Source organism: Melospiza melodia, chromosome 21 (genome assembly GCF_035770615.1).
Source record: "Melospiza melodia melodia isolate bMelMel2 chromosome 21, bMelMel2.pri, whole genome shotgun sequence".
NCBI classification, from domain to species: Eukaryota; Metazoa; Chordata; class Aves; order Passeriformes; family Passerellidae; genus Melospiza; species Melospiza melodia.
The window spans coordinates 6344445-6363621 of NC_086214.1; the positions used below are offsets into that span (position 1 = coordinate 6344445).

Here is a 19177-nt window from a genome sequence, read left to right on the forward strand (position 1 = left end):
ATTCCCATTACAATACCATAAATCTTCTGTGTTGAATATTCTGATTCTCACTAACCAATCTAGTACAAGATACAAATCCTATAGCATTTACATCCAGCCTATAAGAATCATTACATTACCATACTGTGTTACATTTTAAACCCTAAAAACTCCTCTTTGGGCCCCTTCTGCCAAGCTGTAGGGTCTGCTCTGACCCTTGGGCCTGTCTGCAAGCAGAGGGTGTGTGGCAATGTTCACAGGGATTTTCAGACTGGGGAAGAGACAAGGATCTGACTCCATGTTTCAGAAGGCTTGATTTATTATTTTATATTATATATTACATTAAATCTATACTAAAAGAATAGAAGAAAAGGTTTCATCAGAAGCCTAGCTAAGAATAGAATAGCAAAGAATGATAACAAAGGTTTGTGGCCCAGGCTCTGTGTCTGAGCCAGCTGGGCTGAGATTGGCCATTAATTACAAACATCCAACATGGGCCAATCTCAGATGCACCTGTTGCATTCCACAGCAGCAGATAATCAATGTTTACATTTTGTTCCTGAGGCCTCTCAGCTTCTCAGGAGGAAAAACTCCTAAGGAAAGGATTTTTCATAAAAGTTGTCTGTGACAAGGGTGTTGTTCCATCAAAAGGGGATCACCTTCAGTGGCCACACCATTGTTTTCCAGTTGTTCAGTAACTGAGGGATCTCAAAGCTTGCTTTCATTTCAATCTCGCTTACAGTTTCCATATTCTCAAAATCTTTTGCCAGACAATCATATTTATAAGGCTTTCCTGTTTCATCTTCCCTAACAGTGGAGTAACATTTTTTTTTTCCCGTTGAGGGCTTAAAAGTTTTAAATAATGCTGATAAAAGCAGCATGTCCCTGTCTTTGACACCACTTCCTGATGAGGTTGGGTGTGTGAGAGGAGGTGGGATTTTTCTGTGCAGGTGTGGGCTTTAGGAGGATGCAGCTGAGTGACTCATGTGTGTTCAGCCCAAGTCAGAAAGTAGGACACGTTTATGCAAGGCATGTTAACATCTCTTTAAAAATGCCTCAGCTATAAGGAGTGCCTTATTCTTGGCATCCATCTGGGTTCTTGCAGAGACAGTGCTTAGAGTGGGTAATGGCACCGTGTGTGGATTATATATCTCACCATGACCAAAAGGAATCTGGAGCTCCCAATCTGGAAGATAATTCTGTGCTCCTGAGACTACTGCAAGGGCTTTTAATAGCTGCTGGTGCTACAGGAAAGCAGCCTGGTGGGAAAGCAAGTTGGAGAATGTAGGCAGAGCATCACCCACCTTATTTTCTTCTGAATTTTAAGAAGATCCTGCTTAGTTCCTGCTGTTCCTTTTCTGCAGTGGTGGAGCCACAGCAAATGGAGCTGCTCTCCTGCTTTAGCTGGGGATGGATGTGTAACATTTGCTCTTAATTGAAAAGAAAATGAAGTGACATTTCCACCCTTCGTCTCATTCTTTTTTTTTTTTGCCCTGTTGTTCAGTTTCACATGAAAGAAATGCTGATAAAAGGGCTTGTCAGTGTTTGCCTTTGCAGCTCCATCTCCAGCTCTGAGCAGGGTGCTGGACACAGCCCCAAGACCCTGGGCAGCTTCTGCTCTCTCACTAGAGAAGCTCTGAGCTGCTTTTTCCAGCAGCCTGAAGTGAAGAAACTAGACATTAACTTTACTAATGAAGGGCTTCCCCTTGGGACCCGCCTCTGAGCCCCCCACTGGTGGGAAGGTGGTCACTGATATGGATGGAGCAGCTGGGAATGATCTCCCATCAGCTGTGAGCAGCAGAAAAACGGAAAAAAAAATCAATATTTTTATGATTGAAGTAATTTTTCATGTGAAGAATCCATATTTTTGTGATGTAAAGAGGCTTTGCTGAGTCCCTGACCAGGTGTTCCTGCAGTGAGCTGCTCTGGCACCTCAGCTGTGGGGAATGCCATGAGGACCATAACCCATGATCCCCCAGCACTGGTGTTCCTATTTCCAGTTTCCAATGCAGTAGGAGACCAGCTTGGGTCCCTGAAGGCACCAGGTTCTGACTGCCCAGGTTGGTCTCAAGCACCACCTGGAGTTCTGTGCAGCAATTTTGGCTTGGTGGGACCTGGGACTTGGAAGACTTTCCCTTCCTTCTGTGTGCCTGGGGCTCCTCATGAACGTTGCAGGATGGATGGAAATTGAAAATCCCTTCCTGATTTGCATACGGGCTAATTGCACCCAGCAGGGCTGGAGAGGACAGCCCCACATGGCTGCCCCTGTGCCCTGAGCTGCTCTAGGATCAGTTCCTGGTGGGGAGATGTTCCTGGGGGTGAAATGTTCCTGGTGATGAGGCGTTCTTGGTGGGGAGATGTTTCTCCCTCCTTGGAGGGAGGTGTTCCTGGTGGTGAGGTGAGATGTTCCTGGTGGGGGGAGATGTTCCTGCTGCTGGGGAGATGTTCCTGGTGGTGGTGAGATGTTCCTGGTAATGGGGAGATGTTCCTGCTGGTGGGGAGATGTTCCTGGTGGTGGGGAGATGTTCCTGGTAATGGGGAGATGTTCTTGGTGGGGAGATGTTCCTGGCAGTGAGGTGTTCCTGTTGGGGTTAGATGTTCCTGGTAATGGGGAGATGTTCCTGGTGGGGTGAGATGTTCTTGATGGGGAGATGTTCCTGGCAGTGGGGAGATGTTCCTGCTGGGTTGAGATGTTCCTGCTGGGGTGAGATGTTCCTGCTGGGGTGAGATGTTCCTGCTGAGGTGAGATGTTCCTGCTGGGGTGAGATGTTCCTGCTGGGGTGAGATGTTCCTGGCAGGCACATGTTCCTGCTGGTGAGCTGTGCTCTCTGACCTGCTCCTCCACAGAGAAATGTGGAGGGATCAAAGGCCTGGAGCCCCTCTGCTCTGGAGACAGGCTGGGAGAGCTGGAGGTGTTTTCAGCCTGGAGATGAGAAGGCTTTGGGGAGAACCCAGAGCCCCTTCCAGCCTAAAGGGGGCTTAAAAATAAAGAGGGAGAGTGACTTTTTACATGCAAATAGTGACAGAACAAGGGAGAACAGTTTTAATCTAAAGGAGGGGAGATTAGATTAGATTAGATTAGATTAGATTAGATTAGATTAGATTAGATTAGATATTAGGAAGAAATTGTTGCCTGTGAGGGAGGTGAGGCCCTGGCAGAGGTTGCCCAGAGGAGCTGTGGCTGTCCCTGGATCCCTGGAATTGTCCAGGGCCAGGCTGGATGGGGCACCTTGGGATGGCACGAGGTGTCCCTGCCCTTGGCAGGGGTTGGAATGGATCCCTTTGAAGGCCCCTTCCATCCCAAACCCATCCCTGGTGCTGTGATTCCCTGAAGGGCTGTGCAGGCTCCTGGTGCTCTGCTGAGCTGCTCCTGCTCCCCTCTGCCCGGCCAGGCTGGGATGTGCAGATCCTGCTGTGTCTGATGGCAGGGGGCTGGCAGGGCAGCTTTCCCTGTGGGGGGGGGTTCCATGGCCTCCTCCAGGACAGCTCTGGGGAGTTTGCTGGAGTTCTGCAAGCAAAGCCCCCCATTCACTCAGCAGCCTGTGTGGGCAGTGCAGGGCAGTGGGCTCCAAACATGGCTGCTGATGCTGCTCTGTCTGGGAGCCTTCTCCTGCATCCCCAGTGCCTCCCCCTGCCTCTGCTGCCTGTGTCAGAGCTCTGCCCTTGGCAGAGACCAAAATAGCTCCCACAGAGCTGCTGAAATGTCAGCAGGGAGCAGGCAGAGCTGGGCCACAGTGCTGCTGTGTGTGCAGTGGGACAGTGTCCTGTGCTCTCAGCGTGGGACACACACCCACGGCTGTGTTAAACCCATCAGTGGCTCCATCACTGTCCTGGGCAGCTGTGCCAGGGCTTGACAGCATTTTAGGAACAAATATTCCCCAAAATCCAACCTAAATCTCCCCTGGTGCAGCTTAAGGCCATTTCTTCTTGTCCTGTCCCTTGTTCCCTGTGAGCACAGCCTGACTCTCACCTGGCTGCACCCTCCTGTCAGGGACTTGGAGAGAGCAGAAGGTCCCTCCTGACCCTCCTTTTCTCCAGGATAAGCCCCTCCAGCTCCCTCAGCCCCTCCTGGTGCTCCAGACTCTTCCCTATCTCTGGGTATGAGATGCCTAAAACTGCACTCAGGATTGGAGGGAATGGGGAAGGCAAATCCTGCAAAGGAAGGAATCTGGAGAATGAATTGGCAGAGGAGAGTGAATTGCAGAGTGTGAAGATGGAGCCATAATTAAAGGAGACAGACAGTAAGAGGATCCAGCATGAGAGGGGGGAGGAGGGTTTGGGGGAGCTGCAGGGGTTTGGGGCTGGGAGAGAGTGGGAGAGCTGAGGGGAGCACCAGGAGACAGCACACTGAAATATTGCCTGTGCTAGGGCTGGGCAGGGTGAGTGAGCCCTTGGCAGGTGTTCTGTGCAGTGCCAGCCCTGCATCCATCCTGTTCCCCCCTCCCATCCAGCCCAGGCCATCCTTGCATTGTTCTGAAGGAATTTGTAGCATTTCTGTTATTTTCTGTTCATTCCATTGTGTGATTTCATCTTTCTTGTTAAAGATGTGCTTGAGTTTTCTCCCTCCTCCCTCCCCCTGTCAGAGGTCACCAGCCCTGCAGGGAGCAAGGACACTGAGGGAAAACTGGGGTGGGGAAGAGGGGAAGAAAGCAAGGCTGGGTGGTGTGCTTGCTTTTGGGATTCCCTGTCCCCACATCTGCTGGATGAAGGAGATTTCCCTGCAGCGAATTCCAGAGATTTCCCTGCCTTGACTTCTTGAGATCTCCCTGCCTTGACTTCCTGAGATTTCCCCTGCAGTGAATCCCTGAGATCTCCCTGCAGTGAATGGCTGAGATCTCCCTGCAGCGAATTCCTGAGATCTCCCTGCAGTGAATCCCTGAGATCTCCCTGCAGTGAATCCCTGAGATCTCCCTGCAGTGCATTCCTGAGATCTCCCTGCAGTGAATTCCTGAGATTTCCTTGCAGCGAATTCCTGAGATTTCCCTGCAGTGAGTTCCTGAGATTTCCTTGCAGCGAATTCCTGAGATTTCCCTGCAGTGAGTTCCTGAGATTTCCCTGCAGTGAGTTCCTGAGATTTCCCTGCAGTGAATGGCTGAGATTTCCCTGCAGCGAATTCCTGAGATTTCCCTGCAGTGAGTTCCTGAGATTTCCCTGCAGTGAATGGCTGAGATTTCCCTGCAGTGAGTTCCTGAGATTTCCCTGCAGTGAGTTCCTGAGATTTCCCTGCAGTGAATGGCTGAGATTTCCCTGCAGCGAATTCCTGAGATTTCCCTGCAGTGAGTTCCTGAGATTTCCCTGCAGTGAATGGCTGAGATTTCCCTGCAGTGAGTTCCTGAGATTTCCCTGCAGTGAGTTCCTGAGATTCTCCTGCAGCGAATTCCTGAGATTCCCCTGCAGTGAATGGCTGAGTGCTGGGAGGAGGCACTGATGGTGATGATGATGACACAGCAGTGACGGTGACACAGCAGTGACGCTGCGCTGCCGCCGGGCTGGGGAGGAGAGGGAGCTGCAGCGAGCGTGCCAGGGAGCACGTCGGCACTGCCAGGGACTGCTGGGCATTGCTGGGCACTGCCAGGGACTGCCGGGCAATGCTGGGCACTCCTGGGCACTGCCACGGCTGTGGGGGGCAGTGCACATGGCTCACAGCTCCCACACCCCTCCAGAGCACTGGGAGCCCTGGCACGGGGCTCCCATGGCACACAGCTCCAGGTGCACGTGGCTCCCATGGCACACAGCTCCTCTGGCTCACAGCTCCCATGGCACACAGATTCCCATGGCTCACAGCTCCCATATGCCTGCAGAGCACTGGGAGCCCTGGCACAGGGCTCACATCGTGCACAGATTCCATGGCACAGGGCTCACATGGCACACAGCTCCTGTGGCACACAGCTCCCAGTGCATATGGCTCTGATTTCACACAGTTCCCATGGCACACAGCTTCTCTGGCTCACAGTTCCTGTGGCACACAGCTCCCACAGCTCACATCTCCCATGGCACACAGCCCCTGTGGCACACAGCTCCCATGGCACACTCCTCCTGTGGCACACAGCTCCCACAGCACACAGTTCCCACACAGCTCCCACAGCGCACAAGCCCAGTGTGGCATGTGACTCCCATGGCACACAGTTCCCATGGCACACGTCTCCTCTGGCACACAGTTCCTGTGACACACAGCTCTTGTGACACACAGCTCCCCATGCATGTGGCTTTCATGGCACACAGCTCCCATGGCACACAGTTCTGTGGCACACGGCTCCCAGTGCACATGGCTCCAATTTCACACATCTCCCATGGCACGCAGCTCCTCTGGCACGCATCTCCTGTGGCACACAGCTCCCACAGCACATTACTGCCACAGCACACAGTTCCCACACAGCTCCCAAGGCAGACAGCTCTCAAACTGTTCATTTCCCACAGCTCACAGCTCCTCCAGCACACAGCTCCCACAGCGGGCAGCTCCCCTGGCACACAGTTCCCATGGCACAGGGTTTCTGCAGCTTCCCTGGCACACAGCTTCCCTGGCACAGGGCTCTCATGGCACATAGATTCCCGTGGCATACAGGTCCTCTAGCACACAGTTCCTGTGACACACAGCTCCCACAGCACACAATCCCACGTGGCATGTGACTCCCGTGGCACACGGCTCCCCTGGCACACAGGTTCCATGTCACGCAGCTCCTATGGCACACAGCCCCCATGACCCACGTGGCATGTGACCCCCATGGCTCACAGCCCCCAGGCAGCAGCTGGAGGGTGCAGGGTGGATGGATGGGGAGGTTCTGGGCACAGCTCCGTGCTGGGGGGCCTGGTCAGAGCCTGCCCAACCTGCTGGGGGAGGGAGGTCCCCAGCCCATGGTAGGTGTGTTTCCCTGCTCCAGAGCTGCATCAGGAACAAGTTGTTTCTGATTTTGGTGAATTAACAAGCAAAAGATGGAGGCAGTGAGTCAGCCTTGGGGTGGGGATCATGGGAGAGGGCCCAGCACATGTAACTCACATGCAGGCTCAGAGCTGGCTCACTCCTGTGCTTGGAGCTGGGTGTACAGGTGGGGATGGATGCACCAAACCCTGCCTTGCTGCTGCCATTGGCTGCAAAAAATGTTGGGCTGGGCATCAGGAGGAGATGTTGTACCATGAGGGTGCTGAGGCCCTGGCACAGGGTGCCCAGAGCAGCTGTAGCTGCCCCATCCTTGGAAATGCTCCAGGCCAGGCTGGACAGGGCTTGGAGCAGCCTGGGACAGTGGAAGGTGTCCCTGCCATGGCAGGGGGTTGCAATGAGATGAGCTTTAAGGTCCCTTCCAGCCCACACCACCCTAAAAGTCCATGGCTATATGAAAAGATCCCTGAACAAGTACCCAGCACTGTGAGGTGGATTTTTCTCCCTTTTTGACCTTTCCCTGAGAATGAGCCACAGGATCTCTCAAATTTACAGGGCAACCTGAGGGTTATACCTTCCTTCCAACTCGGAATTTTGGGCTATCCCATTTCCTTGAGTTAGTGGAGTCTGGAGAAGCTGCCAGACAAGCACTGTGCAGGGATGGTGGCTGCAGCTGACAGTGACTGCAGGTGACAGTGGCTGCAGGATGTCCTTAAAGCCCTTCCCAGCTACTGTGACCTGCCTGTGTGTTGTCCTTGCTGGGACCTGACAATTTCAATCAAATAACAGTTCCCTGCACTTCAGTCAGTGTTTAAAAACATAAATAGTGCTCTTTTTTGTTTTGGGGTTTTTTTTGTTGGTTTTTTTTTAGTTGTTTTTTTTTTTTTTTTTATTTTAGGTGGGGTTTTTTGTTTGGTTCATTGTTTTCTTTTGGTTTGTGTCTTGTTTGTTAAGGAAAAAATCTGGATTCAGCACATTCAGTTGTCTGCATTCTTTGTGGGTGCATTTTGAGTCTTTATTTCACACCCAGTGCTTTGGGTACCAACTGCAGCATCTCAAGGGCATTCCCAGCTGAAGCTCTGGGAGGTAGGACTGCTTCTGGTCAGTTTTTTTCTGCCAGTGCTATAAAAAGTTTTCAGCCAGAGGTAATACTTGCTCTTTACAATGGAAATATGCAACTCTAAAAATAACCTCTCCACAATTCTCCAGCTGGCTTCCTTCCTGCACAAAGCCCTGTGTCTGTCTGTCCAAGTGGGCTCACTGAGGGTCACCTTGTGCAGGGGTGAGGGACATTCCTCCCTCCTGAGTCCCTCCATCAGGCCCTCCCTCCATCCCATCCTTTGGGATGTTCAGTCATGGGGCTCCTCATGGGCAGAGACCCACTCTCTCATCTGGAACAATTTAATCCAGCATTTGGGCTGAGTCTGATGTTGGGAAGAGCTGTGGGGTGTCCCAGGAGCTGGGGAGGGATGGGTGAAGGGCCTCAGGATACTGAAGTATGGGAATAATGCTGCCAAAAGCAGGAGAGCCTCAGGGAGGTGAACTCGGTCCAAAGCAAGGTCCTGATCTGGGCTGGGGCAATCCACAGGGCCAGGACAGACTGGGGGATGGATGGATGGATGGATGGATGGATGGATGGATGGATGGATGGATGGATGGATGGATGGATGGATGGATGGATGGATGGATGGATGGATGGATGGATGGATGGATGATGGATGGATGGATGGATGGATGGATGGATGGATGGATGGATGGATGGATGGATGGATGGATGATGGATGGATGGATGATGGATGGATGGATGGATGGATGGATGGATGGATGGATGGACATGAATGGATAGATGATGGATGGATGGATGGATGGATACATGGATACATGGATACATGGATACATGGATACAGAAAGGACTGGAGGATTCTGCTGGGTGACAAATGGGGTTTGAGCTATCCATGGGCACTGGCAGCCCAGGAAACCAAATGTCTCCTGGGCTCACCCTCAGCACTGAGGGCAGCAGGACAGGGAGGGGATGTTCCCCCTCTGCTCTGAGACACCCTGGAGCTGCTCCAGCTCTGGGGTCCCAGCACAGGACAATGGTGTTGAGCTGAAGGTGGAGTTAGTTTGGACATGTGGGAAAAATGTCAGACCAAGAGGGGCTGGCACAGGGTGCCCAGAGCAGCTGTGGTTTCCCCATCTCCCCATCCCTGGAAGTGTTGAGGGCCACATTGGACCAGGCTTGGAGCAACCTGGTCCAGTGGAAGGTGTCCCTGCCCATGGCAGTGGGTTGGACTGGATGACCTTTGAAGGTCACTTGCAACCCAAACCACCCTGTGAGTCCATGATCCTGTGATTAAAGCTTGGGATAAAAAGGAATTAAATTGTTCCAGACATCTCTGTTTGATTCAAACCCTACAGAATTGCAATTGCTTGTCTCTGATCCCAAATTCAGCCTAGCTTGTGTTCCTCAGACCTGGAAGAAAGATTTGTTTGGATGAAGTGTGAAATATCTTTGTCACAGCCTGGGAGAAGGACCCTTCAAGGGCAGGACCCTTCAGTAGCAGGGTCACCCAATCATCTGGATGGTCCTGTCTTGCTCCTTGATATCAAGTGCTCACAGAATAAATTTAAAGCACTTTATCCTCCCTGCAGGCCTCAGTGTTTCTTACCACTTCTCTGTGCCTCCTACTCCTGGAGTTTCACTTGCCATGGATTTACATTTGCCTGTGTTCTCCCATGGGTGGTGAGGGGGAGAATATTTTCCCACCTTTTCCCAGTGTCACAGAAACTGGAGCTGGGGGTCACAGGGAGCCAGAAAACCCACCAGCAGTGGCCTGGAGGACAAGCTGAAGTTTTCTTGAGATGCTTAAAGAAGAGCAGAACCTCTCAACTATTTTGGTGCATAAGTAAAGGAAAATGGGAGAATAATGCAGAAAGGACACAAACATATGGGAGACACTTCCCTTTTTTTTTGGGAAATACATTATTTATCTTATGCTGAATAAATTCCAACATTCCAGCAGTAAATCAGTTTGTTGCTAAACAGTTGATACCAAAAATAGGCACTGCTGGATTCAGTCTGCCTGAAGGTATTGATTGGGAAGTTTTCCAGGAGCTGAGTAAGACGGTGCCTTTGCCATTAGTGTTGATTTCCAATAATTTCTGGCATTCCTAGTGGGCACTGGGAGCTTGGGAGGTAGAAGAGCATTGATTCTAAAGAGAGAGGGAATGAGCTGGGTAATTATTGACTGATTAAACTGACCTTGCTTCTGAGTAAAACAATGGAGTATTCAAAGTGGGGTTCGATTGGGAGAACTAAGGAAGGTAAGACAATGAGTGTTGTAAAAACAGAGCAGAGGAGCTTTAGTTGGTACCTGTGCCCTCAGTGTGTGTGGGAGGGCTGGGGCAGATTTGGTCCATGTGAGCTCCAGCACTGCATCTCAAGGGCCCTGTGTCCATCCTGGAGCTGCCAAGGGTGTGTGTGTGGGAGAGTGGGAGCAGGCAGTGGAGGATTGGTTTCTGTAGTGCTGCCCTGGAGCTAACAGGATGAATGGAAGGAGAGCCATGGGCAAGGCAGAAGAAGGCCATGGGCAGGGAAGGAGTGTTTGCTCATCAGCCAGCTGATTGCTCCAGGAGAGCAGCTTTGGGTTGATGCTGCAGGGCTGAGAGGCTCTGACAGATGGGCACATTTGCAGCATGTGGGAGCAGCCATCCACTGCCCTTTTCTTGCATGAACTTTGTTTTATTTTTTATTTTTTTGTTTATAATATTTTTGCATTTGTTTTATTTTTGTTTTATTTTTATTATTTATGTTTTATTTGGGTGCCCCTGCCGAGGGTGGAATGCAGGGGCTGAGCAGTTCTCTCCTGTCCCCCTCTGCCTGCTCCCCATTCTGTCATACCTGCTGCAAATGGTTGTGTTGGTCAGAGTTGAAAAAAATGCTAGAAAATTAGGAAAGGGTTGAGTCAGCATCTGATGTTTTTGTTCTTGTTTCCCACAGCTTGAATCAATAAGTTGCAATGTGAAACTCTTGAGTTTTGTTTCCAAGAATAAATGTCAGCCTTTGGGAACTGAAGGACTGCACAGAGGTCACTGATGTCCCAGATCCCTTTTGGCAAATGGGACTTCAGCTAGAAAGTCCTTCTCCATGGAGCTGCTCTCCATCCATCCATCCATCCATCCATCCATCCATCCATCCATCCATCCATCCGTCCATCCATCCATCATCCATCCATCCATCATCCATCCATCCATCCATCCATCCGTCCATCCATCCATCATCCATCCATCCATCCATCCATCCATCCATCCATCCATCCATCCATCCATCCCTCATCCATCCATCCCTCATCCATCCATCCATCCATCCATCTATCCATCCATCCATCCATCCATCCATCCATCCATCCATCCATCCACCCATCCATCCATCCATCCCTCATCCATCCATCCATCCACCCATCCATCCATCCACCCATCCATCCATCCATCCATCCATCCATCCACCCATCCATCCACCCATCCATCCATCCATCCATCCATCCATCCATCCCTCATCCATCCATCCATCCATCATCCATCCATCCATCCATCCATCCATCCCTCATCCATCCATCCATCCATCTATCCATCCATCCATCCACCCATCATCCATCCATCCATCCATCCATCCATCCATCCATCCATCCATCATCCATCCATCCATCCATCCATCCATCCATCCATCCATCCATCCATCCATCCATCATCCCTCCATCCCTCATCCATCCATCATCCATCCATCCATCCATCCATCCATCCACCCATCATCCATCCATCATCCATTCATCCATCCATCCATCCATGCATCCATCCATCCATCATCCATCCATCCATCCATCCATCCATCCATCCATCCATCCATCCGTCCATCCATCCATCCATCCATCCATCATCCCTCCATCCCTCATCCATCCATCCATCCATCCATCCATCCATCCATCCATCCATCCATCCATCCATCCATCCATCCATCCATCATCCATCCATTCCCCAGTCTGTGCTGGCCCTTGAGATTGTCCTGACTCAAGTGCAGAATCTTTCTAGCCAATCTCATCTCTGGTACCTTTTAAAACAGATTTCATTTGCATTGCTTTAAGGCCATGAAACACTATGGAAGATGTTTTTGCCAAATCTCTACAGTTCCTAGGAAGGATTCCTTATTATTTGCTCCCAGAGATCAGATCCTTGTGGGACTTTCAGCTCTGTGCTTCCTCTTTAAAAGATACCCAACATTTCATAAATGAAAGTTCCTAGATAAATAAGAAAGGTTTATTTTTTTAAAATTTTCTTCAAGGAACTGTTCCCAGAATCTTCTTTCATTTTTTATTGAAAGAGCTAAATCTTTGCCAAAAAGATCCTTCTATCTTTGCTAGGTAACTCAGCTGGGAATTAGCTTGGAATTGCACTTTTCTCGATGATGTTTGTTGGTTATTGTCAGTAAAGACTTGAAGGTTGCTGAGGTGAACTTTCTTAGTCCCAGCAAAGAGTCAAGGGCTGAGCACCTTGTAAGCAAAGTCACTGTCACCATGCTGTCCAGAGAGATAGAGTGACAGTACCTGTGGAGGGTGGAGGTCTGTGCCTGCCTGTTCCTGCCTGCTCTCTTGCCTGCTCCTGCCTGCTCCTTCCTGTGTGCCTGTTCCTCCCTTCTGCTTCTGCCTGTTCCTGCCTGCTTGCTCTTGATCCTGTCTGCTCCTTCCTGACTGCCTGCCCCTGTCTGCTCCTGCCTGCCCCTGCCTATTCCTGCCTGCTCCTGCCTGCTCCTGCCTGCCCCTGCCTGCTCCTGTCTGCTCCTGCCTATTCCTGCCTGTTCCTGCCTATTCCTGTCTGCTCCTGCCTGCCCCTGCCTGCTCCTGCCTATTCCTGCCTGCTCCTGCCTGTTCCTGCCTGCTCCTGCGCCTATTCCTGCCTGCTCCTGCCTGCTCCTGCCTGTTCCTGCCTGTTCCTGCCTGTTCCTGCCTATTCCTGCCTGCTCCTGACTATTCCTGCCTATTCCTGCCTGTTCCTTCCTGTTCCTGCCTATTCCTGCCTGTTCCTGCCTGCTCCTGCCTATTCCTGTCTGCTCCTGCCTATTCGTGCCTGCTCCTGCCTGTTCCTGCTTGTTCCTGCCTATTCCTGCCTATTCCTGCCTGCTCCTGCCTGTTCCTGTCTGTTCCTGCCTATTCCTGCCTGCCCCTGCCTGTTCCTGCCTGCTCCTGCCTGCTCCTGCCTGCTCCTGCCTTCCTGTTCCCTCCTGCCTGCAGTGTCACCAGCCTGGCCTGTGTGCTCTCTGTCAGACAGGGGCCTCATCAGCTGTTGGCAGAGGGAGGAGGAGGAGTCTGTGCCCCTGCCTGCACCCTGCACTGCCTGGGCTCCCTCCCAGGCAGGTCACAGCTGGCCCTGGGGCTCCTCAGGAGTCTAAGACTTGACCTTGGACCAAAGACTCCTTCTCCCTCCCAGCAGAGATTGGGGACACGTGGCCATGGGCATGGACATCTCTGCTCTCGCTGTGCTCGGTGCCAGTGGGAATGGAGCAGACATCCCGTGGGATGTGGGGAGCTTGGCTCCTGCTCTGGAACATCCCCTGTGCCCCCTCAGTGCCCCTCTGGCATGAAGGGATGCTGGCCCTGGCACAGCAGTGTTGTGGTACTCCAGCTTCCCGTGGCTGTGTGTGCCCGGCTGGGGATGGTTAAATAATCTCAGTGAGTCACTTAAACAGACACAGTGCATGTGAAAATAATTGTCTGGGCAGCCTGTGCCTGCCAGGCTGCCAAGTAATCCTCACACGGCCTGTGACTCAAACCCAGCCAGAAGGAGTGTTCTTCATGCTGCTCAGTTGGAAATGTTTGAGGGAAGGCATCCAGCCCTGTTCCCTGTCCCCTCTTCCACCTGTGGCCCTTGCTGGGTCCCTGAGTGGCCAGCACAGGCTGTGCTCTGCCCTTGTCCTGTGTGTCCTCAGTGGCAGCTTCACAGCAGCGTGTCACAGCTCATAATGGACCTTCAAGACCATCTCATATCTCATATCTCATATCTCATCTCATCCTCCTACCATGGGCAGGGACACCTTCCACTATCTCAGGTTGGTCAAGCCCTGTCCAACCTGGTCTTGGACACTCCAGGGATCCAGGGGCAGCCACAGCTGCTCTGGGCACCCTGTGCCAGGGCCTCAGCACCCTCACAGAGAGAAATCTCTTCCCAATATCCCATCTATCCATGTCCTCTGGCAGTGGGAGCCATCCCCTGTGTCCTGTCCCTCCATCCCTTGTCCCCAGTCCCTCTCCAGCTCTCCTGGAGCCCCTTTAGGCACTGGAAGGGGCTCTGAGCTCTTCTCCAGGCTGAGCACCCCCAGCTCTCCCAGCCTGACTCCAGTGGGGGCTCCAGCCCTTGGGGCGTCTCTGTGGCCTCCTCTACACTTGCTCCAGTAGCTCCACATCCTTCCTGGGCTTGGGACTCCAGAGCTGGCAGCAGGTCTGCAGGTGAGGTCTCAGAGCAGAACAGAGGAGGGATCCCTCAGCCTGAGCTGACAGGAGAAGGGAAAGCACGTGGCAGTGAGTTAGGAGAAATTGTTCAGTAGAATTGAAGGTGGATGTGGGTGGGAAAGACCTTGGAGGCCCCTGGCCAGTCCCCTCCAGCCTTCACCCAGCCTTGTGCAGAACATCCATAAGGACAGACATCCACAGACATCCCACAGACATCCCTCGGCCTCTCTGCATCTGCTATTTGACCACCATCATGGATGCTTTTCTTCTCAATATCTAATCTGCATTTTGCTTGCCCCAGCACTGCTTGTCCTTTTCCTGTGCACCCCCAACTTCAGTAGGAAGCTGAATGTCACCTGCAGGGACCAGCAGGACACCTGGCCCAGCTTCTCTCCACCCTCCTGCAGGGTGGTCTCACACAGCAGTAGGGACCCCTCTGGCTTTTCTTTGTCCAGGTGAACAATCCCAGCTCCCAGCCCATCCCTGTGCCCATGGCAGCCTCCTGTCTCCTCTTGTCTCCTCTTGTCTCCTGTTGTCTCCTCTTGTTTCCTCTGGTCTCCTGTTCTCCTGGTCCTTGTCTGCTTACCCAGCCTGGCTGGCTGCAGGGAGTTACTCAGCCCAGGCTGGTTTATTTCTTTATTAAGAAATAATTTTTAATTCCTTATTATTACAGTTTTTAATTTCTTATTATAACAGTTTCTTATTTTTATTACTTTCCTGTTATTGGAAATTTTTATATTTCCTATAAATTCTTTCAAGTAATTACTTCACATTACCATTTCTTGTAATTTCTTTATTTCTTATTATTACAAGTTTTTTTTTAAGAATGGGGAAAAAATTAGTCACTTAAATGAGAACTTAACCTGAAAATGTCCTCTTTCTACCACTGCATTTGTGCCCTTCTACAGCAAATATCCTGGGGTGAAGGACTTCACAGATGTGTTCCTTCTCTCCTCTTCCCAGTAGTGCTGAAGCTTGTAGCTCAGGGATGGGGATGTTTATAGCTGCCAGAATGATAGGACCTTCCCCCAGAACATTCCCATCATCAGGATTTTCTAATTATGCATATGACTGGCAGCTGGCATCAGAACCATTGACATGAGTCAGTCAATATGCCTCAGCTCTATTAAACTAAGTTTTATTTAATTAAGTCTTGATCTCATCAAAATCAAGAGGGAGTGTTGGGGTGGCAGCAGGGAGAGCTGCAGTGGCAGACCCCAGGGGGGTCCCACTGATCTGGGTTTGCTGCTCCAGGGGCTCTGCTGATTTCTGGGAGAGAAACCTGGCTGTGATCACAGGGTCACAGGGATTGAAGGGGATTTGAAAGGTTCCACCCCTGCCATGGCAGGGACACCTCCCACTGTCCCAGGCTGCTCCAAGCCTCATCCAGCCTGGCCTTGGGCACTGCCAGGGATCCAGGGGCAGCCCCAGCTGCTCTGGGCACCCTGTGCCAGGGCCTCAGCACCTTCATGGTCTGACATTTCCTCCCCATGTCTAACCTGACCTCATTCTTGTATTCTTGTTAAATTTAACACTTGTGTTGGGGCCCCAGAGCTGGAAGCAGCTGGAGGTCTCAGGAGTGTGAGGAGAGTCCAGCATGGAGCATGGGGTGGTGGAAGTGCTCCCAGTCTGGGAGTGGAAGTTTTTCCAGTCTGGATTTTGGGAGTTTCCCAGTCTGGATTGTGGGAGTGCTCCCAGTCTGGATTGTGGGAGTGCTCCCAGTCTGGGGGTGGGAGTGCTCCCAGTCTGAATTGGGGAAGTGCTCTCAGTCTGGGGGTGGAAATTTTCCCAGTCTGGATGTGGGAGTGCTCCCAGTCTGGGAATTGGGAGTGTTTTTAGTCAGGGGTTGGAAATCCTTCCAGTTTGGGGAGTTCTGGAGTTCTCTGCTTTTAACCCCCTGTGTTCTCAGAGGTGTATCCATGTCCTCAGTGGCCACACCAGGTGCCAACATTCAAATTTCAGCACTGATTGGTTTGACCACAAGCTCCCAAAAAACTTACTTCCTTTTCAAACCAGGACAGGGGGTTGAAGGGCTCCCAGCTCTGGTCTCTACACTCTGCAGGGCAGCAGATTTCAGTGGTGGCTGCAGCACACCCATGTTTGCTCTTTGCTCTCTCCCCAGAAACAAAAGAGGAGCTGGAGGAGCTGATGTCCGACATCAAGAAGACGGCGAACAAAGTGCGCTCCAAACTAAAGAGTGAGTGGTGACACACTAAACTAAACTAAACTAAACTAAACTAAACTAAACTAAACTAAACTAAACTAAACTAAACTGCCTGGCATGGAGCTGTGGGCTCTGCCTGGAGCACTCCTGTCCCAGGCTGGAAATCCTCCCAGGGATCAGCATCACCTTCCCTCCCTGCTGTACCCTCCTGATGCTTTTGTTTGCCCTTTTTGTCCCCTTGTGCCTCATTCCCAGAAGGGGATTGAGGGAATGGGGCCAGGAGCAGCTGGTGGGCTCTGAGTGAGTCCTGTGCCTCACCTCTGGCAGGGCTTGGAGCCTGGGCAAGCCCCAGCTTGGCCAAAGGTTCTGTTCAGGTCTGGGTGGGTGAGGAGGTGCTGCTGTGGGATGTGCTGCAGGATGTCACCCTAGGTTTCCACTACTGGAGGAGTCATTCAGACTCTGAGGTGTGAGAGCAAGGTGGTGTCTGCCCACTGATGGTCAGGGTTGTGCTGGAACACTCAGACAACCCAGAATTCCAAGACTGGGCCCCAGGGGACTGAGGGAGTCCAAGAGGATGGCAGAATCTTGAGACAGGGGGCAGGTCACCCTGGCACCTTGGATTTGCCTGTGGTGGTATGGACATCAGTCTGGGGTTTGGTTTGCACTGGTGCAGGGGACCTGGCTGTGTCTGAGGGGTAGGAGAGGAGCTGGTGCTTCCCCCAAGGCAGCAGTGTCCTCACTAATCCCAGGTTTTGTGGGAGTCTGGCAGTCCTGAAGGACTCAGGTATGCCCAGAGCCCTGTGTAAGGTCACCCCTGGTGTGGCCATGTCCCATGTGAGGGCCAGGAGACCTGTACCCCTTGTTCCCATGCTCCCTCTGTCCTCCTAACACATGATCTAACCTAGAGCCAGGAAGGAGAGCCAGGGATATCTTACCTAATCCAGAGTCCAAGGGATCCATTCCATGGCCCTGGACACACTGGGATCCCTGGTGATAGGATTTGGTCTTAAAAAAAACCAAAAATCCTTTTCCATAAGTGTGTTGTTCAGTGTTTTGTAAAGGACTTTGAGAGCCTGAAGGATTGCAGGACAGGCTGCTTTTGCCTGCTTCCAGAAAAGCCTCTCTGCTGTCATGTTTACCTGGAGCAGCAGATGCCTGGTGCTTGTGCTGTGTCCCACATTGCCTCCTGGCCAGCATGATCAATGACAGAAAACAGTCAGGGCTGATCAAAAACAACAGCTGCTGACAACAAACTGACTTCTTCAGGCCAGACATTACTCATGCAGGGCATAATTCTGATTGCCAGCTTCTTGGGAAAATGGGATTTTATTAGTTATCAGAAATGCCCAGTGTGTGCCAGTGCCATTCCATGGGAATGGGAGTGCTCTGTGTGGGTGTGCAGGAGGGACTGATGAATGCACTGAGCTGTGCTGGGGGTGAGCCCTGCTGCAGGAGGAGCCTGCCCTGTGCTGGGCTTGAGGGACTGATCCAGGATGGAAAATGCTGGTCTGAGAGCTCTGGGACACCAGTGTTGGGAATGGGGTCTTCAGCCAGACTCTGGAGATGCCACTAAGGCTGTTTGCCAAGAGGTTTATCAATGTGCCCACCCAGGGATGCCAAGATCTCAGAATCTTGCTTTATTGCAGCCCAAAACACATGAAAAGTCTCTGTTTTGGCCCACACATTTGAAGAATGAGTCAGAGTTCTTCAGTTTTTGGTCTCAGAGTTGTTTGTTGTATCTTATCTATAAAAATTTTTACAATTACTTCCCAATACCTATCACCTATGTTAGACAGTGAGCTTCCACTCTAAACCAATCCCAAAGTGCCAACATCACAGCAGAAGATGGAGGTAGAGAAGAAGAAGAAAGGCTGGACACACCCAAGTCCTTCCATCTTGTCCCCAAAACCCATATTCTAAAAACCCCAAAATCTACTTTTTCACCTAGTGATAATTTTATTATTACACTACTTAAACTTCTGTGGCTTTCAGGTCTTCATACAAAGCTGGTAATTTGCTCCATGGGTCACAATCAAACCCACTGGTGCTCTGGGCTGTGCACCAGGGTCTCTGAGCCCCCTGGCAGGGGTCCTGGCAACTCTGGACACCCAGAGGGATGCACTGAGCTCCGACATGCCACCAGCTCACATGGCTGGTTCAGCTGGAGATGTGTGTCCCTGCACACTGGCCAGCCTGCTGATTGGAGCTTTCTTCCAAGTTTTATAATCCCCTGAAACTAAATCTTTGAGTTATTATGTCCTGAGCTGGCCTTGAGGAGCAGCTCTCATAGAATCCTGGAATAATGGGATGGTTTGAGTTGGAAAAGGCCTTAAAGGAAATCCCATTTCACGCCCTGCCACGGGCAGGGACACCTCCCATTACTCCAGGCTGCTGCAAGCCCTGTCTAACCTGGCCTTGGGCACTGCCAGGGATGGGGCAGGATTGCTGGTCTTGCTCTGTGCCAGCCCTGCAGTGTGACCATGTTCACAGGGATCTTGGGATGAGGGAAGAGATGAGGATCTGACTCCGTGTTTCAGAAGGCTTGATTGATTATTTTATGTTATATATTACATTAAAACTATACTAAAAGAATAGAAGAAAGGATTTCATCAGAAGGCTAGCTAAGAATAGAAAAAGAATGATAAGAAAAGCTTGTGACTTGGA

General features: G+C 51.4%; 1 protein-coding gene across 1 annotated transcript in view; it reads left to right on the forward strand.

The window, feature by feature from the left end:
* The window catches only part of STX1A (syntaxin 1A), a 73736-nt gene that overhangs the window by 39875 nt on the left and 14684 nt on the right, over positions 1–19177 (forward strand). Inside the window, exon 4 of the mRNA XM_063173953.1 lies at positions 16472–16546. Coding sequence (XP_063030023.1) covers positions 16472–16546 — 75 coding nt within the window. The remainder of the gene's footprint in view (positions 1–16471; positions 16547–19177) is intronic.